The sequence below is a fragment of the Artemia franciscana genome, chromosome 19, assembly GCF_032884065.1.
Source record: "Artemia franciscana chromosome 19, ASM3288406v1, whole genome shotgun sequence".
Taxonomy (NCBI): domain Eukaryota; kingdom Metazoa; phylum Arthropoda; class Branchiopoda; order Anostraca; family Artemiidae; genus Artemia; species Artemia franciscana.
The window spans coordinates 33,196,639-33,223,723 of NC_088881.1; the positions used below are offsets into that span (position 1 = coordinate 33,196,639).

At 35.1% G+C, this 27,085-nt stretch overlaps 1 protein-coding gene across 4 annotated transcripts in view; it reads right to left on the minus strand.

Annotated features, from left to right (window-relative positions):
- The window catches only part of LOC136039588 (uncharacterized), a 221,891-nt gene that overhangs the window by 133,639 nt on the left and 61,167 nt on the right, over positions 1–27,085 (minus strand). For 2 of the 4 annotated variants that reach the window (XM_065723445.1, XM_065723443.1), the window contains one exon: positions 5,886–5,999. Coding sequence is in view for 1 of the 4 variants with exons in the window: in XM_065723443.1 (XP_065579515.1) it covers positions 5,886–5,999 (114 nt within the window). In the remaining 3 variants the exon portion in view is untranslated. Of the gene's footprint in view, positions 1–5,885; positions 6,000–16,743; positions 16,888–26,486; positions 26,672–27,085 lie in introns of those variants that run through there. The other 2 variants (XM_065723446.1, XM_065723448.1) reach the window with 2 other exon arrangements.

Sequence of the window (27,085 nt, forward strand, 5' to 3'; positions counted from 1 at the left end):
GCGACCCTTTCGGACCAGCACAGGTATTTATGTTACAATTAGACTAGCAGCAAAGCAAGTCGGACGATCTGCATAAAAATACAAACCCCCGGGGCATATACTCCCTTGAGAGAATTGGAGAACAACTGTTTTACCCTCCTGCCCCATGACTTATGACCCATGACCTAGATTCAGTCACTGAAGGTTCCCGCTTGACCTTACGGCCATGAGAGAAAACTATACGTTTGGAAATGCTTCAAAAATGTGGGGCTCAAACGCACGTCCCTACGACTTATCGATAACGGTAATCGACTAAGCTATCGTCTCCAGGTTAGGTGATTATCCACATCTGTTGTACAATGAAAAGGGAAATCACCAATGCAACAGCACAAACACATTAACAAATAAATGTATATACGGTAAATAAAATCAACACATTTTTTTAAAAAGGGGGTTTCTCTGGAGTTTACAAGCATAGACAATTATTATATAGAATGAGATGATTATTAATAATCATTCGTCGGAAGTGGAACTGAAAATACAAACACGGCTTCAAAACAACTTAGGAAACATTTTTGAAACTTGTAGGCTAAAACATGCCAAATTTCTCGAGTTTTTAAACTGAGGTGTTTGTGTGTGTGTGTGGGGGGTCTAATAAACTCCATTTAAGAGCTTCCACAACTTTCACAATATCCATGGACAAGGGTCCTTTCAAAACCATTCAAAGAAGAGTGGCGTCAGCGCAAACAATTCATAGATGAAGAGTTCCCAGACAGACATAAGACTCTCAAAAATCAAATAGAAAATTGGATAGGAGGATAGAATTTAAGTGAGGGGCACCCACTTTCTGCCTCTTGGTGTAGACTATATCTCAGGACGCCATGTACATCACTTAGTTCTCCCACACTTGGCACATCATCCAACGTGCATAATTTCTGAAAGGGGCTCACTCGCATTTAACGAATACTATCTGTAGGCTATGTTGCAATTTTATTTAGATTGCTATAATATTTAATTATTTTTTATTAATTTTATTAATTAATTAATAATGATATTTAATTAGATTGCAATTATATTTGATTATTTTGTAATAAATTGCGCATATTATCACTCTCATGCTTAAATTAGTATATGACTTTTTCGTACTTCTTATATGTTAGCTATAAAACTGTTGGTACTTGTCGGTTATTCCAAACATACCCAAGAAGTGAAGTTAGGTTAATCCTAATGAAATATGACAAAACATTATAATAAAATAATATTTTTAGAAACAAAATTATGGAAACCTGACTTTACCCAACCTAACCCGACGTAACCTAACCGCCCCTAGAGGGCAAATATATGGCCCAAACTATTGAAGTCCAATGCATTCTGTCAAAGCCCAATGCATTTATTATCCATCTCTTGTTTTTGTGGCTATGAAACTAGTTTTTTGGGATGTAACCTAAGCGTAATTCTTGAATGTGTTTCCAATAACCGACAAGTACCCACCTGTTTACTAAGCTGTCCTCAAAGGGAAAATCAGCAGCAAAACGTAGATGAGAAGAATGAAGGTGAGATTAACATACACTGCCAAGCTGACCCTTCTTGAGAGAACAGAAGAGCCAACACTTTGTAGAAATTAGTGTCAGATACGATCTTTTGCCGTGACAAAGACGAGTAGCCTACACAAGTAAATACGGACATAACAGTTTCACTAACTCAAAAAATTGTTTAACTATATGGCTGAGAATAGACTAATAGAGGACTTAGATGCAGGGAAGTAGCAAGGGAGGGCCTCGGCCCCCTCGCGACCGAACTAAGTTTTCATGAATTTTTGGGTACTTATAGTTCAAATTATTGAACAAAGTTATTTTTTTATTATCGGCCCCCATTCCAGAAACAGTTCCTTATTATGTGACTGTCTAGATAAATAAACGCATTTTTTTTACATTTTATAATCAAATGGAGAACTACTAAATAAAGCAAAAAAGGCTTCTTTTTACGCTGTACAAATTACGCATCAAAAGTTGTTGGCACAAAAAAATACATATATTTACATTGTCAAAGCATCTGGCTTTATAAATAGCCTTACCCTTGACTGCGCCTTTAGACAATAATGGCACATAACAAGAAAAACAGCCATAAATCCTGAAGATGAATTGGTACAATAGCACCTGCGCTACGGGTATTTTATGAGCTGACCCCCTTTAAATAAAGGTTCTTAGGCATAGTTGGAGTTTAGCCAAATGCATATTGGGTTAAAATTCGATAGAACTACTCGCATAAGTTTTCAAGATACAGTAAAATTTTGAATTAAAAATGCTAACATTCCAAACCTAGTGAAGTACCAAGGCCATAAAAAAACAATTTCTTGTCTCTGGGTTCATCTTACGTCCATTATTACCAAAAGATTTTCTAAGAAATTGCTTTTGGTTGATTCGAAATAACGCTATCTCCGTCAGTGTTGCCACGTTGAAATGTGAAAATATAAGAAAAACTTGTTGATTATATTTTACAATCCTTCTTGTTCATAATTAAATAAAAAAAACAAGTTTTTTTAAATGAAAGTAAGGAGCGACATTAAAACTTAAAACGAACAGAAATTACTCCGTATATGAAAGGGGCTTTTCCTCCTCGACACCCCGCTCCTTACGCTAAAGTTTTTTATTGTTTTAAAAAGTAGAGTTGCGAGAAAGAATCAAACTTTAGCGCAAGGAGCGGGGTGTCGAGGAGGAAAAGCCCCTTTCATATACGGAGTAATTTCTGTTCGTTTTAAGTTTTAATGTCGCTCCTTACTTTCATTTAAAGAACTTGTTTTTTTTATTTAATTTCTGAAAGTTTTTTAATTAATGCATGACTGATTTTGGCTCTCCGTACATAAATTATTAAAATGAAATTTGCATATTAATTCTTTTTTTGGCTAAATGGCTTTCTCTTAGTTTTGTTCAGACGATTTTGAGAAATAAGAGGTGGGGAAGGAGGTCTTGTTGCCCTCCAATTTTTCGGTTACTTAAAAAGGCAACTAGATCTTTTATTTTTAACGAACGTTTTTATTAGTAAAAAAAAATACGTAACTTAAGAATTAACTTACGTAACAAACTTTTATATTCTTATATTTTTGATTATATATATGAGGGGGTTGGTCCCCTCGTTAATACCTCGCTCTTCACACTAAATCTTGTTTTATCCCAATTCTTTAAGAATGACCCCTGAATCAGAAAGGCCGTAGAATAAATAGTTGAAATTATTTAAAAAAATTTTAGCATAAAGAGTGAAGTGTTTATCTCCTCCTAAATACCTCGCTCTTTATGCTAAAGTATTTTTAGAACCCCTCATATGCGTAATAATCTCTGTCCCTTTTTAAGTTTTAGTGCTTCTCCTTACTTTCAATTGAAAAAATTTTTTCATGTTTATATTTTCATTGTTTTTTCTTTATAGTAATGCTAGAAAGTTCTGCGCCCTTTTCATTGAATTTCTCTTCCCCCATGAAATATTCCTCCAAGGAAAGATCCTCCCATATAGCCCCCTCCCCTGAACCCCACACCCAAACCAAAAAAATCCCCCTGATAACGTCGGTACACTTCCCAGTAACCATTACTGTATGTAAACATTGGTCAAAGTTTGTAACTTGCAGCCCCTCCCCCAGGGACTGTGGGGGGTAAGTCATCCCCAAAGACATAGTTATTATGGTTTTCGACTATGTGGAACAAAATGGCTATCTCAAAATTTTGATCCGTTGACTTTGGGAAAAAAATGAGCGTGGGAGGGGGCCTAGGTGCCCTCCAATTTTTTTGGTCACTTAAAAAGGGCACTAGAACTTTTCATTTCCGTTAGAATGAGCCCTCTTGCAACACTCTAGGACCACTTGGTCGATACGATGACCCCTGGGAAAAAAAAAAAAAAAAAAAAAAAAACAAATAAACACGCACCCGTGATTTGTCTTCTGGCAAAAAATACGAAATTCCACATTTTTGTAGATTGGACCTTGAAATTTTTTCTATAGGGTTCTCTGATACGCTGAATGCGATGGTGTAATTTTTGTTAAGATCCTATGACTTTTAGGGGGTGTTACCCCCTATTTTCCAAAATAAGGCAAATTTTCTCAGGCTCGTAACTTTTGATGACAATAACTAAACTTGATGAAACTTATATATTTGAAATCAGCATAAAAATCCGATTCTTTTGATACATCTTTTAGCATCGAAATTCCGTTTTTTAGAGTTTCGTTTACAATTGAGCCGGGTCGCTCCTTACTACAGTTCGTTACCACGAACTGTTTGAAAATACGAAAACAAACAATATGTTGATTCTCAGAGACAACTCAACATTCAAAAAAAACATTTCTTCTTAAGCTGTTTAATGCCACGTGTTTTTAGTTGATTTTTTTCCTGATGAGAAAGTTCCCACTTTCCGCCACCTGCTACACTTCTCGGAAACGCGTGTGTGCTGTACAATTCCGCGACGCGTGGCACCTCCCCCGAAAGGCTTGGCATGGCTCTATCATGCTCGGAACACTTTCACGACGATAAACACGCATCGCTTTTTGTAGGTGGTTTCCGAAAGTCGGCAACCGATTGATTTTTTTTTTTTTATTATTCTTCGGTTAAACTTCTTTTCCTTTCTTTTTTTTTTAGTTTGGCGCCCGCTACAACCGAAATCTGTATAACTCCGTATAGACGTCTTTCACATTAAGAATTGAACTTGAGATTTTTCATGATTTTTTTTTAGGATATAAATGGTTGTGTAACCACTCGGACCAATTCCACTTACCTAATTCAAAAAATCAGATCTTGGTACCTGAACGTCAAATCAGAATAAGAAACAAGTAACAATGAATTACAGCACAATAATTCCGGCAATCGGCAAATTATAAACCCATCCCTAAATATGGTTTGGCTAGAATCCAAACCTGGATTTAGCCAAAACAGTAGTTCGATGTAACTTTTTGGGCTCGGCCAATGAATTACAACACACTAATTTTGCCAATCAGCAAATTATAAACCCATTCCTAAATACGGTTTGGCTAGAATTCAAAACTGGATTTAGCCAAAACAGTAGTTCGATGTAACTTTTGGCGCTCGAGAATTTTTTTTTAGCAACAACGATTTTTACGAGTATATCTGTTTATCCGTGAGGTAAATACCAAAAGCCCTGACGGGCTGAATTAAAAATGATGAATCAACTAAAAAAAGGACCATTTAAAAAAACAGAGCTAAAAAAAAATAAATAGGAAAGAGCCCAAGCGTAAAAACTAGGTAAAAGAGACAAAGGGAACAAGTATTTTAAGAAAGAAATATATGCAGTAAAATATATCCTTGAAAGCAAAAATATATTACATTAATTTGAATTTTTCATGGTGAGTTTTGTGTGTAAAAAAGTAAAAAATTGTCATTTAGAATTCTAAAAAAAAATTAATGGCTATAATAACTAATAATTTAAATTACGATGCAAAGCAGGTTTTGTCGTTTTTCATGCACTGCAAAAAAAAGAAGACACTTCATGCCAATGGGACGACTACCAAAGCAGTTGTTTTTGCAGTTTGATTTCTTGAATGTACTTGGACCTTTTTTGTGAATGGTATTATTAGCAACTAAGCAACAAGCACTACTAAACAAAAAAGGGAGAAAGAAAGAGAAAACAAAGCAGAGAGAGATATTCTTGTTCTATGCTTCAGTGTTGAAAAGTGTGCTTTATTTTCATTGGTTTGTTGCTGAATTTCGTAGCCTAATGGTATTGTATCTTATTTCTGGAAGGACATATAATCAAACCTTTTAGAACCAGGACTACATGCATCAAATATACTGATGGTCATACCTGGCACTATTTTAAGGCCAGTAAAAAAAAACAAAAAAAAAACGCAAAACCTCATTGGTTCTTTTGTGCGAAGTTTTAAAAAGGTGCAGCCGTTAGCCCTAACTCCTCACCTGAGATGTCTTGTTAAGGGCTCTTCCGATATCCTCAACTTCTGACGTGAAGTTCAAAGGCGTTGCATTGCGAAGGGAAGAGAGAAACTTCTCATATTCTTGAAGCCTCTGCACCTATAACAATTAATATATACCACTTGTATGAAATAATTGCTATAGAGTTATTGAGTGTTGTAATAACTATATCATAATTATATAATGATACAATTATTAGAAGTGTACAAGACTTGTACAATATAAACCACTAATATAAAATATTTATAAATTAAATAGAGTAAAAATGGGTATAACTTAAATAATACAGTAGAACAAAACAAAAGAAAAAAAATAACAAAACTTCATTATTTGAAGTTTTATTATTGTTTTTTCTTTTGTTTTGTTTCACTGTTTTATTTAAATTACATCCCTTTTTTCTCCCTTTAATTTGTAAATGGAAGAACAGCAAGATCTAAGATACTATAAAACATTTATTTTAAATATTTCTTTTTATAGAATATCAATAACGCTATTAAGAGACGGGGAGAGGATGTATTAGAAAAAAAAGCTAAAATAACCCTTGAAGAATGAGTATTTAGATAAATCTTAATTAGAATAAGTTATGTTTGGAAACATCAAGTATACCAAGTCTCCTTCCCCTAAAATCCTTTAAAAATCTCACACCCACTTTAATTTTATTCTGAGCATACAATACTATACACAGCCGGGTCCTTGGAATTGGAGGATTAGACTTATCTAAGTTAACCAATTAAAACCGTAAACCGTAGCCTTCTTAGGACCACAGAAAAATCAAATAATTTAAAAACAGTACTAAAAAAAAGTACTAAATAAAAAAATAGTATACAAATAAAAAAAAATGTACAAGATCGGAATAATTTGCGGAAATTTCACCAAACATACAACCTATTTTTTTCTAATAATTCATGCACAAAGTTAAATAGTACTGTTTTTATTCATTCAAAGCCTCGCTCCTTATACCCTTCCAGAAAGTTCCCATTTTCTTTAAATCTTCCTTTATGACATCCTCTCACCGCAACAGCAGACGACTTGCTCTCCGTTTATCCCTAACCGGTTGACGGAAAAGGACAATCTTTGGCAATCTGTCATCCTTCATACACATAATGTCCCCTAGCCATCTCAACCTTTCTCTCATTATAGCCCTAGAAAGTGAGAATTAACATACTTTTCTTACAGCCTAATGTTTAAAATACGGTCTATCAGCCGAGTACCCACAACAATCAGTAGGCAATTTCTCTGGAAAACATCTACCAAATCTTCATCCGCTTTTTAGTTTGAAAACCGGCATAAAATATGTCCACAAGAACGCATCAAGGATTTTTTTGGAGGGGGGGGTACAAAAACTTTGGTAATCCCTTACAATCCAGAACACACTATAGAAGTTTGCTCAGTTGACCCAACAAAAAAAACCGTTTACCATTCTCTATACGGAGACAATTAGCTAATTAGTCAATTAGCTAATTAGTCTAATTAGACAATTAGGTTCACTCAAATAAACTACTTTGTAGCTATATTTCAATTAAATATTTAATATATACAGTTGGTATTTTGGTTATGTTTTGTTAGGTTAGATATTTAATATAACGCGTTCTTGACGGCCTTTTTTACACAATTAAACAAAAACACAAGTTTTTTTTAACTGAAAGTAAGGAGCGACTTTAAAACTTAAAACAAACAGAAATTACTCCGTATATGAAAAGGGCTGTTCCCTCCTCAACGCCCCGCTCTTTACGCTAAAGTTTGACTCTTTCTCTCAACTCTACGTTTTAAAACAGTAAAATACTTTAGCGTAAGGGGGGTGTTGAGGATGGAACAGCTCCTTTCTTATACGGAGTAATTTCTATTCGTTTTAAGTCTTAATGACGTTTCTTACTTTCCGTTAAAAAAAAACTTGTTTTTTTTTGTTTAATTTCTGAACGTTTGTTAATTAATGCATGCTTTGATTTTTGCTATTGCATATTTGGAAATTTCCATATTAATTTTTTTTTTTGGCTAAATGGCTTTTTCATAGTTTTGATCGGACAATTTTGAGAAAAAAGGAGCGGGGGAGGAGGCCTAGTTACTCTCCAATTTTTTGGTCACTTAAAAAGGCAACTAGAACTTTTAATTTTTTACGAACGTTTTTATAAGTAAAAATATATGTAACTTACAAATTAACTTACGTAACGAACTTCTATATTCGTATGTGTTTACTACGTATATGAGGGGGCTCGCCCCCTCATCAATATCTCGCTCTTTACACTAAAGCTTAAATTTTGTCCCAATTCCTTAAGAATGACCCCTGAATCACAAAGGTCGTAGAAAAAATAGTTGAAATTACTAAAAATGCTTTAGCGTAAAGAGCGCGGTATTAGGAGGAGGTGAACCCCTCACATGCGTAATAATTTCTGTTTGTTTTAAGTTTTAATGCTGCTCCTTACTGTCAGTTAAAAAAACATTTTCATATTTATTTTTTAATTTTTTAAAAATGCTAGAAAATCCTGCGCCCCCTTCATGGAAGTTCTCTTCCCCCATGACAAATTCCTCCATGGAGAGCTCCCCCCGCATAGCCCCTCCCCTCAAGGTGCCCTCCATTTTTTGGGTCACTTAAAAAAGCACTAGAACTTTTAATTTCCGTCATAATGAGCCCTCTTGCGACATTCTAGGACCACTGGGTCGATACGATCACCCCTGGGGAAAAAAATTAAAAAAACAGAAAAAAAAAAAACACGCATCCGTGATCTGTCTTGTGGCAAAAAAAAAAATACAAAATTCCACAGTCTTGTAGATATGAGCTTGAAACTTCTACTGTAGGGTTCTCTGATACACTGAATCTGATGATGTGCTTTTCGTTAAGATTCTATCACTTTTAAGGGGTGTTCCCCTCTATTTTCTGAAATACGGCAATTTTTCCCAGGCTCGTAACTTCTGATGGGTAAAACTAAACTTGATGAAACTTAAATATTTAGAATCAGCATTAAAATGCGATTCTTTTTATTTAACTATTGGTATCGAAATTCTATTTTTTAAAGTTTCGGTTTCTATTGGGCCGGGTCGCTCCTTACTACAATTCGTTACCACGAACTGTTTGATTCCAAGTTGTAGTTCCCATGATTTTGATAATAAATCATTATATTTTCATCATGTTTTGGTATATTTCATTGGGATAAGCCTAACTTCACTTCTCGAGTGTGTTCTGGATAGCACAGCAGTACCGAACTTTAAAAACGCATAAAAAATTTGTTTGTATTCTTTTTACGAGTCGGGCAAACAATTCGGGGGGGGGAGGGGGTATCAAACCCTCTAAACCCCTTGGATGCGGCCTTGTACACCCGTGTTGAATAAATACGGCCATTCTCACTAAAAAAAAACCCTGCGTTGTCTGTCCAGCCCAGTATTTTAACCTAATATTGTATTACTGAAGCGGGTAGCAACGCGAATTATAGATATAAAGGGGCAAGATTTAACAAAATGATCATTGCGTAAATTGAGAACCTCGAAAATATGTTCCCACGTTCAGACAGGAAGTGGTAACATAAAGATTGTAACACTACACAATAAAATGTGACACAAAAAGGGAAATTTTAAGCAATATTTTATTAGAAAATGAAACTGTATGTCCTAGAAAATTATTCACTGTAGAAACAGATTGGAGCAGAAATTAGTCAAATTACAAAACTCGCCATGTAATTTTTTAGAACAGGCATTTTTGATAGTGACATTAAAAATTGCCCCATCCTTTTAAACACTTTATTTTCCTTTCAAGTTTTAATCGCAATTGGTCATACAAAAGCAATGCATAATTTGGCTCATTGCCAATGAAACCGATAACGTATCATCCACAGGAACAAGTATAGCCATGTTCAGCCCTTCGGGATTCCAGGGTAAGGGGGGCCAGAGACTTTTTCCAAAAGCTCGAACAGAAACCGTGTATTTTGTGTCACACGGGGGAAGGCGCCACCCTTCGGAAATTGGGGACCACCCACTACTGCTATTCTGGTGTCTGCCTCCCCTGGGAAATTTTCTGTGGGACATCCATGATTTACGTTTTAAGGTTCTCCAACTTACGGGAAAACGTCATAAAGATAAATATAAAACATTCATGGGCATCATCCAATGCTAAATATTCCATCAGAGGCCGTTCATTTTGCTACGATTTCCCTTCAGTATGCTTAAATGGTTGGTTTCCAAATAAAATAACCTTAGACCCAGATTAGAGAGCTCCACAAGGAGCATTCAGCCTGAGGACTTACAACCAGAGGAACATGCGTGCAAGTATTGAAATCCTTGATCCATGGGAGCACACCTAAGGGGTGCTTATGCACACCCCTTAGGAGGGTTACTCCATTCCATAGGAGGGGGCAAAGCGTATTTCTTAAGGGAGGGTCAAAATCAGAAAATAATGTACTTTTTACCAATACCAGGCAAAATTATAATGTGAGCTAATTTTTGGGGACCAAACTCAAGGGGGATTGACTTCCCCCTTTGTTAGCAGGCATGCCCTAATCTACAGAAAAAAATATCTGAGCTTTTGAAGGAAATAGCTCACAAATTGACATTCAATATTAACCCTGTTGATATCAATCCTTTGATAGTTCTAGTTTCAAAACATATACCCCCTACTATCTAGCAGCTTTCGAGGGTGAATGCTTAGAGATCCGTTCCAGCATAGGGGGTCTTAAACCTATGTCAAAAATCACAAGCCTTATTAATGCAAAACTCTTAAAAAATATGTCAATCAGCATTGTGGGAATATTACTTTTCATTACTAATTTTAAGCTTCACATGCAGGTCCAGCAAGCTACATGCGTACACATAGTAAGTATATTAACATAAGAAGCTTCCTGATTGGTAGAATTTGAAATGCTGGATCAATAACATATTTTCAGTCGGGTATCAAAAGGACGTATCTCCATTAGGCTAATGTAAATTTTTATAAGAGCAAAAAAATCAACTTTTTTTTTTATTTCCCCCCTGATAACCATAAAACATAAACGGATCAATAGATAAAATAAATAAATATCAATCCGTGTTTGTTTTATGGTTATGGGAGGGGAAATAAAAAATTTGTGGGATTTTTTCTGCTTTTCTGAAAATTTGTAATTATAGAGATACGTTCTTTTGATACTTGACTGGCGATATCCAAGAACTTTTTCGGGAGGGGGGTTTGAAAAACTTTCAAAAACGCATTAGAAATGTGTTTATATTCATATTTGCTAAGTTTTTACGACTCAAGACATTTTTTTCGGGGGGTAGGGGTCAAATCCCTTAACTCTCCCTCCCCCTGGATACAAACGTGTGCTAGATCCAGAGTTCTAGAGCTGGATGCTTGGATTGTAGTTCGTTGCAGTAATAGTATTGAATTTTACAAGTGACATGGAACTACCTGGACAGGCATTTAAGTCCAACTAGAGACACACGATCGCCGCTTTACAAATCCTGTGAGATAAAACGACCGAATGTCCAAATTTGTCATTTCGTTATCACACAATCAGAAAATGATTTTGTATGTATCTTATACAACCCTTTCAAGCTATTTATTTCTATGTGCTCATCCTCCCATGAGATGATTGGGGAGGGTTTTGGGCCTCCAATGATGGAATCTTTAGGGTCTGGATTCCCAATCTAGAAATTTGGGACATGCTTTACTTCTTTTTTGCAAACCTGGCAGAATTGTGCCACGGCTATGGACCGTTACTATTTTCTAACACTATGAAAAACAACAATATACTCCTATGCTATCCTATGGTTTCTTAATTTATAAGAATAACCAAATCTTCCTCCCCCCCCCTCGAAAATAATTAGCCTGATATGCCGTGTCTGTCCGGAGGTGGAATTGGTTGGCTACATGTATGTGTGATCGTCAGCCTAAACGGTGTGTCGCGACACGTACACACCCGTGTACGTATCTGTTCTAAGCCTGAAAGAATATTCCTTTTTTGTTTTTTAATTATGCAAGTGCAGTTTTATCTTATTCCTTAGGGGGAACAAAGTGACATCCGAATTAAAAATGGTCAAAATTTAATAACGAAGCGATAATACCCTAAGGATTATATAATAACAATAATAATGTTATCAAAGCAACAATATAAATATCACTCTGATATTTTAGTGGATTATGTATATGGCTTCACTAAAACGCTAATCTCTAGAATTGGAGTTTCTCAGGGCACACCTTTTAGGTCCTCATTGCACCTCCAGACAGGTACGTAAATATTAGGCTAATATTTTTTGGGATGGGGGCGGAATAATGAAATAACATTTGATAATTTCAATAAACAGTGCCCAGAAATAAAAAAAATCGGGATTTCGGGGAAGGTTGGGGTCCAAGACCCTTTTGCGGAATTTCCTCCATCCGTGCAAGGGTTTCTGTGAGCTGGAATCTCATTATTTCTTCTATATTTCCCTAAGAGTGTCATATAACTAGCCTAACTTTTGCAGTTTTTACTAACCTCACCCTTCCCATGGAGAAAACAAGTTCCTCCTTATGTACCCATGATGATCACTCAATTTCTCCTCTCTCCAACAGAATATTAATTTGCAAGTTAAAAAAAAACTAAGTTGGCATAGATACCGTCTACCCATTCAATCAAGTCTCGAAGACGACGAAGGAATTTAAATGTCCAAAACTCATAAATAAAAGATTTTATCCTGCAAAACATAATTCATTTGGATTTCGAATAGCCATCGAATGAACATAGCGGACAAGGAAAAATTAAAGGGCATGTTCACTTTTAGCTAAAAACTGAACTAAACTGGTACTTAAGATCAGAGAATGTTAACAAGCTGGTCAAAAACTGTTATTTTAAACAAATTGCATTTGCATAATTAAAAAACAAAAAAAGGCTAGGCTAAGAACAGGCACGTACACGGAATTTTTAATAATTAGGGAAATTTTAGAATTTTGTAAAAGCGAAGCTTGGGTTCCAAGTCGCCTCTATGTTCGTTGCTGGCTCAGGAGCTTATTGTTTTTTTCCAAAGTGTTAAAAAACCTGCTAGTGAGTCTGTTTTTTTCATTGCCAAACTGAAAAAAATAGCAAATTTACCCCCCCCCCCTTGATACTGAAAAATAAACTGATTTCCTTCTAAATTTCCATGAATTAACGCCATTGGTTTTCCCCAACATAATTAACAAGAGGGCCAAGAGTCATGTCTTGTTTTAAGGTAAAAACAAAAAGTTCAAGAATATGGCATTGAACTTAACAGTCCCTACCGACAGTGCTGATCTTCGTTTCATGGCCTTTCAGCTAGGAAGTGCAACGGGGTTGGGGGCCAGCCATCCTGCACTTTCGCACACCCTTCCTGTTTACCTTCCCTAGATTTCTCCAGGAACCCATTTAGAACTGGTTTGACTCTGGTTGAGCTTACTGAGTTACGCCACTGAACCTCGTTCCAAACCAAATAATCAGCGATACCAGGATTCTCTAATTCACGATACCCTAAATTTCACGATACCCTAAATTCACGATACCTAATTACACGATTCACGATACCCTAAATTTCTCCAGGAACCAATTTAGAACTGGTTTGACTCTGGTTGAGCTTACTGAGTTACAGCACTGCCCCCCGTTCCAAACCAAATAATCAGCGATACCAGGATTCGAACCCTCGTCCTCATAGACAAAGGATTTCAAGTCTAGCTTGCTAACTACTCGGCCAGGACGGCTCTTGTCCTAAGACGGAAACCAATTAAGGTAAAATTCTAGTTAATTGACTTTTTGCTATCTCAGAAAGGGTTTAGGTTAGGAAAATGAAACTTTCAGGGATGAATCTAAAGACTAAATTATGTCCCGGGAATGTATTTGAAGCAACTACCTCCACTCCTTCTCCCTCTAGAGGGCCCTGACCTTTGATGACCTTTAAAAATATGTGTGTTATAAAAGCGAAATCTTTCAAAATAGATCTTCTGCTTAATTGAAGTGCAACAAAATTGTTTTCAGGTTCATAACTTTGCCCAATTCCATTTTATAAGGTTTTAAAGATATGCAAATACATTTCCTAAATTCTGAAAAAAAAACATTGATACAGCTCAAAATTCTACTCAAATAACAGGAATTACATTTTCAAAACTATTACTTCGAATATGAAAGAGGCTGCTTCCTCATCAACGCCCCGCTCTTTACGCTAAAGTTTGACTCTGTCTATCAATTCTTCTTTTTAAAACAGTAAAAAACTTTAGCGTAAAGAGCGGGGCGTTGACGAGGAAGCAGCCTCTTTCATATACGAAGTAATTTCTGTCCGTTTTAAGTTTTAATGTCGCTCCTTACTTTCAGTTAAAAAAACTTGTTTTTTTTATTTAATTTCTGAACGTTTTTGAATCAATGCATGTTTTGATTTTGGCTCTCCGCAGAGGAATAATTAAAACGAAATTTGCATTTTTTTTTTTTTTTTGGCTAAATGGCTTTCTCATAATTTTGATCGAATGATTTTGAGAAAAAAAGAGCGGGGGAGGAAGCCTAGTTGCCCTCCGATTTTTTGGTTAATTAAAAAGGCAACTAGAACTTTTAATTTTTTACGAATATTTTTATTAGTAAGAGATTTACGTAACTTATAAATTAGCTTACGTAAAGAACTTTTGTATTCTCATATTTTTATTACATATATGAGGGGGTTCGCCCCCTTGTCAGATCCTCGCTCTTTACACTAAAGCTTAAATTTTGTCCCAATTCATTAAGAATGACCCTAGAATCACAAAAGCCGTAGAATAAATAGTTGAAATTACTAAAAATACTTTAACGTAAAGAGCGAGGTATTAGGAGGAGGTGAGCCCCTCAAATGGGTAATAATTTCTGTTTGTTTTAAGTTTTAATGCTGTTCCTTACTTCCAGCTGAAAGTACTTTTTCATATTTATTTTTTCATTGTGTTTTTAAATAATGCTAGTAAATCCTGCGCTCCCTTCATGGAGATTTTCATCCCCCATGACAAATTATCGATGGAAAGTTCCCCCAGCATATCCCCCTCTTCTCAACCCCTCCCCCAACCAAAAAAATCCTCCTGAAAACGCCTGTACACTTCCCAATAGCCATTACTATATGTAAGCATTGGTCAAAGTTTGTAACTTGTTGCCCCTCCCATGGGGACTGTGGGGGAGTAATTCGTTCCTAAAGACATAGTTATAAGGTTTTTCGACTACGCTGAATAAAATGACTATCTCAGAATTTTGATCCGTTGACTTTGGTAAAATAATTAGCGTGGGAGGGGGCCTAGGTGCCCTCCAATTTTTTTGGTCACTTAAAAAGGGCACTAGAACTTTTCATTTCCGTTAGAATGAGCCCTCTTGCAACATTCTAGGACAACTGGGTCGATACGATCACCCCTGGGAAAAAGAAAAAAAAACAAAAAAAAACAAAAAAACAAAAAAACAAAAAAACAAATAAACACGCATCCGTGATCTGCCTTCTGGCAAAAAATACAAAATTCCACATTTTTGTAGATAGGAGCTTGAAACTTCTACAGTAGGGTTCTCTGATACGCTGAATCTGATGGTGTGATTTTCGTTAAGATTCTATGACTTCTAGGGGGCGTTTCCCCCTATTTTCTAAAATAACGCAAATTTTCTCAGGCTCGTAACTTTTGATGGGTAAGACTAAACTTGATGAAACTTATATATTTAAAATCAGCATTAAAATGCGATTCTTTTGATGTAGGTACTGGTATCAAAATTCCATTTTTTAGAGTTTTGGTTACTATTGAGCCGGATCGCTCCTTACTACAGTTCGTTACCACGAACTGTTTGAAAGGCAGAGAAAAAACAGCTAGTAACTGAAAATTAAGGTAAAATGTTGTTTTGTCAAAATTTCCATAGGTCTTCCCGTGGCATACTTTAGCCTGTAGACCCATCCCTGAAAGTTTCATTTTCCTAACCTAAACCCTTTCCGAGATAGCAAGAAGTCAATTAACCAGGATTTTACCCCAATTAACATCCACGAGGGTATTGCCCCTTCCTGAATCCCCCCAGGCTGCACCTAAATGCCTGCACTTGTGCCACCAGTCAACAACAAAGGTTGGTAGAGCATAAAACCACTACTAGAGCGAAGGCATCTACCTAACCAAGAAACACACACAACTATAAATTCGCTTTACAACAACTAAAAATTAGAATCAACCAGCCTGAACATTGAATGAATAAGCAATTTCCAGTCAAGCATTAAATCTAAAATAATTGACAAACATTATTAGCGATCTACCGCGCTATTTTAACATGAGTAGCTTAAGTGTCACAGGGGGTTTATATTGCAAAAAGTTACCAAGGGCACCCCCCACCCAAATACTGCAAGACAGTTTAAACTCGATACCATCCACCATTCTTGAGATATAGCCACAATACTTTGATAACCTGGGTCAGGAACAGGGAGAGGGCCTGGTCCCACTATAATCGCGACTTTTTGGATTCTCTAGCAACTTTGGATTCAAACTATTAAATGAAAATTATTTAAACATTAGCTACCCCCCCCCAAAAAAAAAGGTCTTGCGCACGCACCTGACTTGGGTACACACTGAGTCTTAGCAATTTTTCGTAGCTTCACCATCAACAGACAGTCACCTTGTCGCCTCATCCTAACACAAAATTTGAAGTGAACATTCTATAAAAAAAAAAACTTCTTAGGAGATGATATCAGCGGATTTAATCAGTTTTCGAGTGTGCGTTTTTAGGGTTATATTGTCAAAATTTCCCTATACCAAAATACATAAGGGAAATGGGAACTTCCTGGGAGGGTGTAAAGAGGGAGCCTTTGAATAGATTGGGATGGAGGAGGAGCGTGCGTAGCTGTGTTGGCCTCAGGTGGCTCGGTGAGTTGTTAGTAGTAAAATACACAAAACGAAAGACTCGTTCTGCTAAAACCAAAATTGGAATCAACCAACCTGAACACTGAATGAATAAGAAATTCCCAGTCAAGTGTAACATCCTAATTAATTGCCAAAAATTCACTATTTCAAAACCTTTTACAAAAACTGGCTGTGCAAAATTGTCTATACTGCAATTCTTCAACTAAGCAAAACAACTGCCAAGGAAGGCTAAGGTGTATAGCCAGGGGCTTTAAATCCAAACCTCTTTGGTAGCATATTATTAAATACCCAATGCGGCCATACGGATGAAGAGATTTTTAAAAACCCGTTCGACACTAAATTACTTTAAATTATTTCTGTCACATAAATTTGAAATCCATAAAGCGCTATTAACTGTACCTTTACGATCAGGACTATGTACAGGGTTGCCAAGGACATTATATTTGTAACTTATTCTAACGTTTTCACTAATAAGCCACTGTTGACATTAAGGTCCTAAAACACCAAGTTTTTATTACACTACCGTAAGAATCACTAAAAAGAAATTTCGAAATTTTGAAATTTCGTTTGTATGGAATTTCTTTTTAAAGAGGCAAAATTACCCCCTAGAAGTCTAGATTTAATAGTGACCCTTCTAAAATTATCGTGCATCGATGCCACTCTGGAGCCTTGCAGTTAAACTTATACTGCCTGCTTAGATTCATCTTGAACATGTTAACATATATTGGGGCAATAACACTCTCAGAAAGACCGTTCTGCAAGTTGACAGAACGTTCTGCAAGTCGTCCTGACGTCAAATGATGTTACTAATGGGTCTTGTTCTGGCACGTGGCTTGAAGACATGCCTAGCTTGCCAAATAGTCAATATTCTGCAGATGAGCAAATACCAAAAGATGGTGCATATCCACATATATAAGTTACAAACATCACTGCAAATACCTATCCATGGTGATATTGGTTTCAGTGCAAAAGGTCTACTGGGGTATAACTTTGTCTGAGACCGTGTACAAGTTTGGCAGCAAAACGGTTTTGAAAAGCTAATCTTTAAGCTTAAACACAAGAATTGACTAGTAAATGCTTGGGTACTTGTGTATTATCCCGAATACACTGAAGACGTTAACTCTGTTTGATATAAAAAAAAAAAAAAAAAAAAAAAAAAAACGGTTTGTCTGTCCACAATCGGTTATAATTAGCTTGGTCCCAGTAAGAAAAAAAACAAATTTTTTTAAATGAAAGTAAGAAGCAACATTAAAAACTTAAAACAAACAAAAATTACACCGTATATGAAAGGGGCTTTTCCTCCTCAACGCCTCGCTCTTTACGCTAAAGTTTGACTCTTTCTCTTAACTCTATTTTTAAAACAGTAAGAAACTTAAAGAGCGGGGTGTTGAGGAGGAAAAGCCCCTTTCATATACGGAGTAATTTCTGTTCGTTCTAAGTTTTAATGTTGCTCTTTACTTTCATTTAAAAAAAACTTGTTTTTTTTTTATTTAATTCCTGGACGTTTTTGAATTAATGCATGTTTTGATCTTCGCTCTCCGCGCATAAATAATTAAAACTAAATTTGCATATTAATTAATTGCAATTAATCGGAAGATTTTGAGAAAAAAGGAGTGAGGGAGGAGGCCAACTTCCAATTTTTAGATTACTTAAAAAAGCAACTAGAACTTTTAATTTTTTACAAATATTTTCATTGGTAAAAAATATACGTAACTTACGAATTAACTTACCTAACGAACTTCTATATTCGTATATTTTATTGCGTTTATGAGGGGGTTCAACCGTCGTCGGTACCTCGCTCTTTACACTAAAGCTGAAATTTTGTCCCAATTCCTTAAGAATGACCTCTGAATCACAAAGGCCGTAGAATACAGAGTTGAAATTACTAAAAATACTTTAGCGTAAGGAGTGAGGTATAACGAGGAGGGAAACCCATCATAGGTGTAATAATTTTTGCTCGTTTTAAGTTTTAATGCTGCTCCTTACTTTCAGTAGAAAAAACTTTTCATATTTTTTCAAATAATGCTAGAAAATCCTGCGCCCCCTTCATTGAAATCCTCTTCCCCCATGAGAAGTTTCTCCATGGAAATATCCTCCCACGTAACCCCCCCTCAACTCTCCCCCTTAAACCAAAAAAAAAACCTGAAAACGTCTGTACACTTCCCAGTAATCATTGCTATATGTAAACACAGGTCAAAGTTTGTAACTTGCAGCCCCTCCCACGGGAACTGCAGGGGAGTAAGTAGTCCCTAAAGACATATTTATTAGGTTTTTTGACTATGATGAATAAAATGGCTATCTCGGAATTTTGATCCGGTGACTTTTGGGGAAAAATGAGCGTGGGAGGGGGCCTAGGTGCCCTCCAATTTTTTTGGTCACTTAAAAAGGGCACCAGAACTTTTAGTTTCCGTTAGAATGAGCCCTTTCGCGACATTCTGGGACCACTCAGTCGATAAGATCACCCCTGGGAAAAAAGACAAACGACAAAACAAACAAATAAACACGCATCCGTGATCTGGCAAAAAATGCTAAATTCCACATTTTTGTAGATTGGACCTTGAAATTTTTTCATAGGGTTCTCTGAGGGAAGCTCCTATTGTAAAAAGGAGCTTGAAACTTCTACAAAAAGCTTCTCTGATACGCTGAATCTGATGGTGTGATTTTCGTTAAGATTGTACGACTTTTAGGGGGTGTTTCCCCCCTATTTTCTAAAATGAGGCAAATTTTCTCAGGCTCGTAACTTTTGATAGGTATAACTGATCTTGATGAAACTTATATATTTAAAATCAGCATTAAAATGCAATTCTTTCGATGTAATTATTGGTATCAAAATTCTATATTTTAGAGTTTCGGTTACTATTGAGCCGGGTCGCTCCTTACTACAGTTCGTTACCATGACAAACTATGATGCAGGTATATTTTAATTAAATATTTAATATATAGAAGTTGTTAGTGGTTAGGCATTTAATTTAATGCGTTCTGGCCGGCTTGCTTTCCTTAATTCTTAACCAAAAAGGGTATTTTCTAACATCTAAGGGAAAATCCCCCCATTTAATGCCCCTATTTCTAGCCACCGTCTCAAGAGCACAGCAGCATAAGACTTTTGTTGTCTAAAACAAATTGAAGCGAATTTAAAAACTGAAACAAGTGATCGCAAAACAAATTAAAGAATTCTAAACTGAAAGAGTGAAACATAGATAAAAATTCCAAAATTAATGCCCCTGCACCTAAAAACCACCTCAAGATTACAACACCTGAGAGACTTTTGTGGTCTAATATATATTGAGGCGAATTTAAAAACTGCAAATTTACATACTTTTTTAAGAATATTCTAATGAATCCAAAAATAGAAAAATAAAGAGATACAAGGGAGATTCATCGATATAAGATCATAAAATATCCCTTTTCATATATTTTCTTCAATATTTAATAAAATTAAAGATGCCAAAAGAAGACGAAGATGATAAAGATTTAGCCTCTAACATATACTAATGGCCTAAATGTGTCAGTGACACAAACTTATAAAGAAGAAAATACCACAGAAAAGTTTAAATTGCTTTTTGAGTTCTAATCCTTTCACATTCAGTAGGGACATTAGCATATTCAAGTTCTTTTCAACTCTTGTCTACATTTTATTATCCTTTGTCTGAAACTTGTTAATATTACTGCCCAAAATGTATTTGCATATTTCTATTCCCCAAATATACATACTTCTGCCCAAATATATGTTACTACATGCTACTGCCCAAACATATGTTAAAACATACTACTACCCAAATAAATATACATACTACTGCTCGAAATGTAATTAATACTTCTAACACTACTAACAATTTTGAACATAGACAGATCAGTTAGTTTTTCTTTGTTTTTTCACGAAATCAAGAAAGGAAATAATAAATGAATAGGGAAAAAATCAAACAGGTGAAAAACGAGGATTCTGTCACCCAATAGCAAAATATGAAAGACGAAAATCAAAAAAATATTTCGACAAGAACCTCCGCCAAGTCGTCCTCAGTGCTCAAAGAAAAGGAAAAAAACAACAACGACAAAATATAACCTTCTGAAGTGAGCTATGCAAGAGGGGAAAACGAGGATTCTGTCACCCAATAGCAAAATATGAAAGACGAAAATCAAAAAAATATTTCGACAAGAACCTCCGCCAAGTCGTCCTCAGTGCTCAAAGAAAAGGAAAAAAACAATAACGACAAAATATAACCTTCTGAAGTGAGCTATGCAAGAGGGGAAAAGACACTCACCCTTGCATAGTCTTTCATATTTTGCTACTGGCTAACAAAATCCTCGTTTTTTCACCTATTTGATTTTTTTTTCTCTTTTCGTTAATTATTTCCTTTCTTGATTTCGTACGTCATGCATAGCCAATATGGTCCCAGAACGCATTCTTATTTGCTCAGTAATACTAATAAGGCTTACCCTTTTCTAGCCTTTGCTTTCATTTTGTTACTAAAGTGATGATAAACAAACTGAAAAAAAAAAGGTTTTCTACAATTATTCCTTCTAATAACTCACTACAGCACCAAGCTACCTGAGGGGAATTCAGCTGCATATTCTCTACCTCATGCCCACAGTCTATTTATAGCTTCACTCATTACCCCCTCCCACTAAGTTCTAATTTCCATAAATACTTTCTTATGACCTCTTCTTGCACATTTGGGAATTCATTTCATTTGACCCCAGGTAAATGGCCAAAGTCAATTCAAAGCACCCATATTTTATAAAACCCTAGCTGTAGTCTTAAGTAATTACACTTGCGCCCATAAATTAATATTTTATTTGAAATATATTTGCTCAGTGGCGTAATTTCGTCAAAATTCTTGGCAAAGTTGGAGCCAATTTTCCCAAATCAAGTGAAAATGACAGTGAAAACTGATCCATATATTACCATTTTTTGTTTCGTCTGTTTTTTTTTTTGTTTTTTTCTTTGCGTATTTCTTTGATTTTGAATGAATAGTTATCATTTATATGTTGTTGTTTTGCTGCTGAATAGGGACATTTTAGGTCCCTAAATTGAGCAGCATATTTTTCATGGTAAGTACAATTTTAGCAGTTTTTTTTTATGAAATAAACGCATTCCTACCTACATACCATAAAGGCAAAGATATACTAAAGAAAACCGACCAATGAAAACTTCTCTGGATACTTGAATTATGCAGGCTTATCTTATTTTTGACAAGATTTTTTGCAGAAACTAACATTCAGCTGGGTGGGGGATGTCGCATAGTAAATTACAACCCTGCATTTGCTTAGATTTACAAATAGCACTTGAGTGGAGGAAAAGAAGATGGCAGTGTGATACAATGGTGCATTTCTAACTTTTGAGAAAATAGTACTAACTCTCCTAAATATCTAAATTACATATGATAAAAAAAATACAAAATAGCAATAGGAAATTAAAAATAACAATACAACAATAACATAACAAACAAACAGAAACAATGCATACAGTCAACTGCACTTAACTTCTAGTCAAATCACAGATAGGGTTGTAAGTACCAGAAATACATGTTTTGGAACTACAAAGAGATTCTAAGATACTGCTGAAAATAAAACATTTCAGAAAAAAGCTTTAGGTCCCTAAATTGAGCAGCATATTGCTGATTGTAAGCAAAATTTAATTAGTTTTTTTTATGAAATAGACACATACCTACCTACCTACCTACCATAAAGGCAAAGATATACTAAAGAAAACTGACTGAAATGGCTTCAGAGGCTTCTGCCATTTTAGACTGCAGCTAAGATTAGCTTGGCAGTTGCCTTGGGATAAAACAATGTGATTGCATTACTTCCAGAGTCAAAACGTGGGGATATTTTTTTTTTTTTTTTTTGAAGTGGGCACTAACGAATTGATCAAAAAATTAATTTTTTAAACACCAACAATCAGTAAAAAAAAAAAGAACCATCAGATCACATAAAAAAAAAACAGTAAATGTTAGTTGGTGTTACATGATATGAATATAGCAAAAGAAAACATGGCAAATTTGTCAAATCTTGGATTAAGTTTCTAACTGAGCAACAAACATACCATCTAATGCTCTTTAAAAATGTGATAATCCATACTAGTACAAATGCAGCTCAGCTGCCCCCCCCCCCTATTGCCTAGATATAGCATAAAGCAAGACCCAAAACTTTCTTGATTTCCTTGTGTTTTTTTTTTTTCAAACTGACATTATGACCAATGATTAAATATGTAAGAAATATGTAAAGACAATAATATGTAATATGTATAGAAATAAAGATTAAATATGTAAAGAAATATGTAAAATACAAAGCAACAAAATCAACAGATTTGTATACAGCCTAGGTGAATAGCCAGGCATTAGAAGAGGGAAAGGGTTGGAATGCAGTTGTGACAGTAGCTACTACCATCATGGGCGCCGGCAGGGGGGGGGCGTTCCCCCTCAAAATTTGGGACTACAAAGTAAGTATAAGGAAACCAAAGTAAAGAGAGCAGAATAGGGAAAAACCAATGACAAAATATTTGTTGCCCCATTGTTGGCTTTCTGCCAATAAATTTTGACCCTTAATAAGGAAAATATAAGTTCTAATTTGTGACTGAATGACCCTTTTTCCACAAACATTTTATTATATAATTTGGTAGGAGAAAAAAAAAAGTTCTTCATAGTAAGTAAATTCTGAACAGTAAGTAATAATCCTTGTCAATAACGAAAGTATAAGAGCCAAACTAGTGATAACACTTAATGAAAGAATCAGCTTTTTATGGTGATCCTAAATATGTATTTGTTTATTAGTAATTAGTGCAGTTATTAGTACACAAGAAAGTTCGTATAATTATGGGAAACACAAGGAAAACAAATTAATAAGGGGCGATTTTGGTAAAAAATATGCCGTCAACTTTTGCTTGCATTACAACAGTACCCATGAGCTGATATATGAAGCAACTATAATCAGGAATGTTTCCCCTGAACGGAATGCTGGGAATTTCTGTATTTTCCTCCTGAACAGATACGATTTTTGTGTTTTATTATCATTTCTTTTTACAGGAGTGATTGTATTTATCAAGTTGTCACTTTGAAAAAGATTTAAGTTTTTACAGTTATGAAGGTAAAATATACTGACTTTGGGTATTCAAAATTAAATTAAAATTGCTGAATTAAAATGTTTATTTGATTTTCATAATCTTAGCTTTAAGTTCTACTTTGAACAAACTACTTTGAAAATGCGTTACTTTTTATAAACACTGGGTGTACAGACATTAAATATTTTGGTGTTTGATAACCAAGTTCAAAACTGTTGATATTGTTGAAAAATATCCATTCAATGCTTCAGCATTGCTCAACAGAACTAGATAAAGGGAGTTTATATCATAGTTTTTCTAAGCAGGCTACTGTTTTGTGTATTTTTTTTTATTTAATTACTTTTTTCATTTTTATATACCCCCCTCCTAAACACCTCGCTCTTCACGCTACAGTTATTCAGCACTTTAAAAAATATACTTATTGTTCTAATTAAACAACCCTTGTGTTTCAGGAGTTGCTTTTAAAGAATTCGGACAAAATTTAAACTTTAGTGTAAAGAGCAAGGTGTTAAGGAGGGAGCAATCCCCCTCATATACGTAATAATTTCTATTCATTTTAAGTTTTAATGTTGTTGCTTACTTTCAGTTGAAAAAAATCTTTTTTTTTGTTTAGTTTCTAATCAATTTTTAAATAACGCCAGAATACCTGACTCTGTCTCCAGGGAAAATCCAATTCTGGCAAAAATTTACTCCAGACAACTACCCTGTACATCTCCACATGTAAAATTGAATTGGTGAAGAGAAAGCAAGACATATAAAGAAATTTTGTATAGGAATTCCAGCAAATTCACCCAGTGTAAAATTTCCCCTGAAAAGTTAACCCCCTGAAAACATCCCTCTCCATGGAAAATTCTCCCAGCAGAAAGTTTATCCTCCATTCCCCACCCAAAAAATTTATGCATACTTCCCAACAACAAATAAAACAATGGGCAAATTTTATAACTTAAAAATCTTTCTTCAGGGCTGTAGGGGGTCATTTTATCACCAAAGACATAGTTATTGGGCCTTTCAGCTATGTTGAACAAAATAGATATCTCAAAAATTTTGATTGGACAATTTTAGGGAAAAAGTGGTGTGGGAGGGGGCCTAGTTGCCCTCCAATCTTTTCAGTCAATTAAAAAGGGCACTAGAGCTCTTCATTTTCGTTTTAATGAGCCCTCTCCCAACATTCTAGGCCCACTGGGTCAATAGAATCACCCCCTGGGAAAAAAAATAAATAAACATGCATCCTCTAACAAAATTACAAAATTCCACATTTTGCAGATATGAGGTTGAAACCTCTACAGTAGGATTCTTTGATATGCTGAAACTGATGGTGTGACTTTCATTAAAATTTATGACTTAAAAGAGGTTTTTCACCCATTTTTCGAAAATTAGACAAGTTTCCTCATGCTTGTAGCTTTTGATGGGTAATACTAAACTTATAAACCAATTCTTTTGATATATCTATTGGTATCAAAATTCCATTTTTTAGAGTTTTGGTTACTTTTGAGCTGGGTTGCTCCTTAGTTACAATTCGTTACCACAAACTGTTTGATTACCCATCCAAATCTAAACAAAGATCATTAAATATTAAATTGTTTTTTCTGCATTGCCAAAAATATTGTATTCTCAGGATTTTAAATTGATTGCAAATTCTTCTTTCTTTTGGGGTAAAGTGGTAGTTTGGTGCACTAAACCACCTAAACTGTCACCCAACCACCACTGCTATTTTAATGTTTGGCCTCTCCCCTGGAAAAGCTTCTGTCAGTGCCTTTGATTACCATGTTTGGAAAGACCATTCAAAGGCAAACTAGATGGTAACTTATTTCATATGTCAACTAGCAAATTAATCTAACATTCACAAATTTACCCAAAAGGCTAGAGCAAAAAACTTGGTTGGCAAAAACCAAAACTTGGTAACCAAGTTTTGGTTGGAGCAAAAATGACATCAGTTTTGCTGCAATGTCATTTTCAAGGGGTTTCAGGCTCTTTTTAAAAGTTCTAGCAAATTTGTTTTCAAAATAGCATTTTTACTATTAAGACAAATGGAAATATCATCCTTGAATAGGCCACAAAAGGCAATTTCTTCTCACTAGATATTTTTTTTAGAAACATGTTTTAGAACTGTTGATTACAATGGATTGTTTTACCTTTCTGGGGCCCTACCAATGGCTCAAAATGTACTTCCCCATGTAAAAAAGGCATCAAGTGACATATTAATTTTCATCCTAACTAAATTTTTTTATCAACTAGCCTACAAATTTACTATTTCTTTCTATTCTAGATTGGAGATGAGCAATAAATACAAAGAAATATACTTTTAGGGCTGCATAAATGGCCATTAAAGACGGGGATATTGTCAGGGTAATGATTATTATAGGCCTACTGAAAAAAACATAAAATAAGGAATCTACTGACACTGGGGCTACATTAACTTTATTAAGATGTTTCCTATAGAAGAACTGTAACTCTACTCAGTTGCTATATATTACTTAGCAGTATGCCTAACACTGTTTAGGATGGAGGGGTGCATTATCACTCTGATAACTATTACATTTGGAAAGATCCTAGATTGCAGACAGTATTCTACAGACTTGTAGGGGGTAGTTCGAATCATAAAGGAGAATTAAATCTGAACTAACGCTGGTTGGAGTTAAATAGTAGCCTATTGCTCTTTTGGGTGGTACCTCTTTTGTTATTAGCCTATTGTGCTTCTTTCAGGAGTGCCATGATACACTGTGGTACTCTGGAAAAAAAATTTGCAACAAACTATACTAACTTTATTGTAAAAATTAGAGAAATAGTTCAATCTTCAATAGTTTTTAGTCCTTTCAAGTAGGCAATCCTAATATGTTGCACTTTAAAATTATTGCCAAATATATTTTTCTATCTGGTAAGGTACGTAAATACTAGCCTGACATCTATAAATCTCAGAATACCATTTTTGCAATAAATAATTCATTCAGCCAAATAAGGCGTTTTGCGAAGTAATTTAAAACTAGTGCTTTACTGAAAACACAAAACCAACGCAACAAAACTGGACTAGAAGCAAAAAATCATTATGTGGCCAGCAGAACATAAAAGACTAATTCTTAAAACTCTCAATACATGAAATCATGATTTCCTTTCGTGTTTTACGAAAGGATTTAAACTCTCTAAAAAAAACTGTCAAGAGCCATTCTATTTACAGCAGTTGGTCAAAAATATTTTGTATAAAGTGCCAAGCAGTAATTTTGTTCATTTTAACCTTCAGCTTTGCTCTTTGATTTCATCAGAAAAACTTCGGCTATTTTCAAAATTAATTTGTAAAAATGCATACCAACATATGTGTTCATATGTCTGACCCTTAGGTCTGAACAGCCTCTGTATGATGGTGGT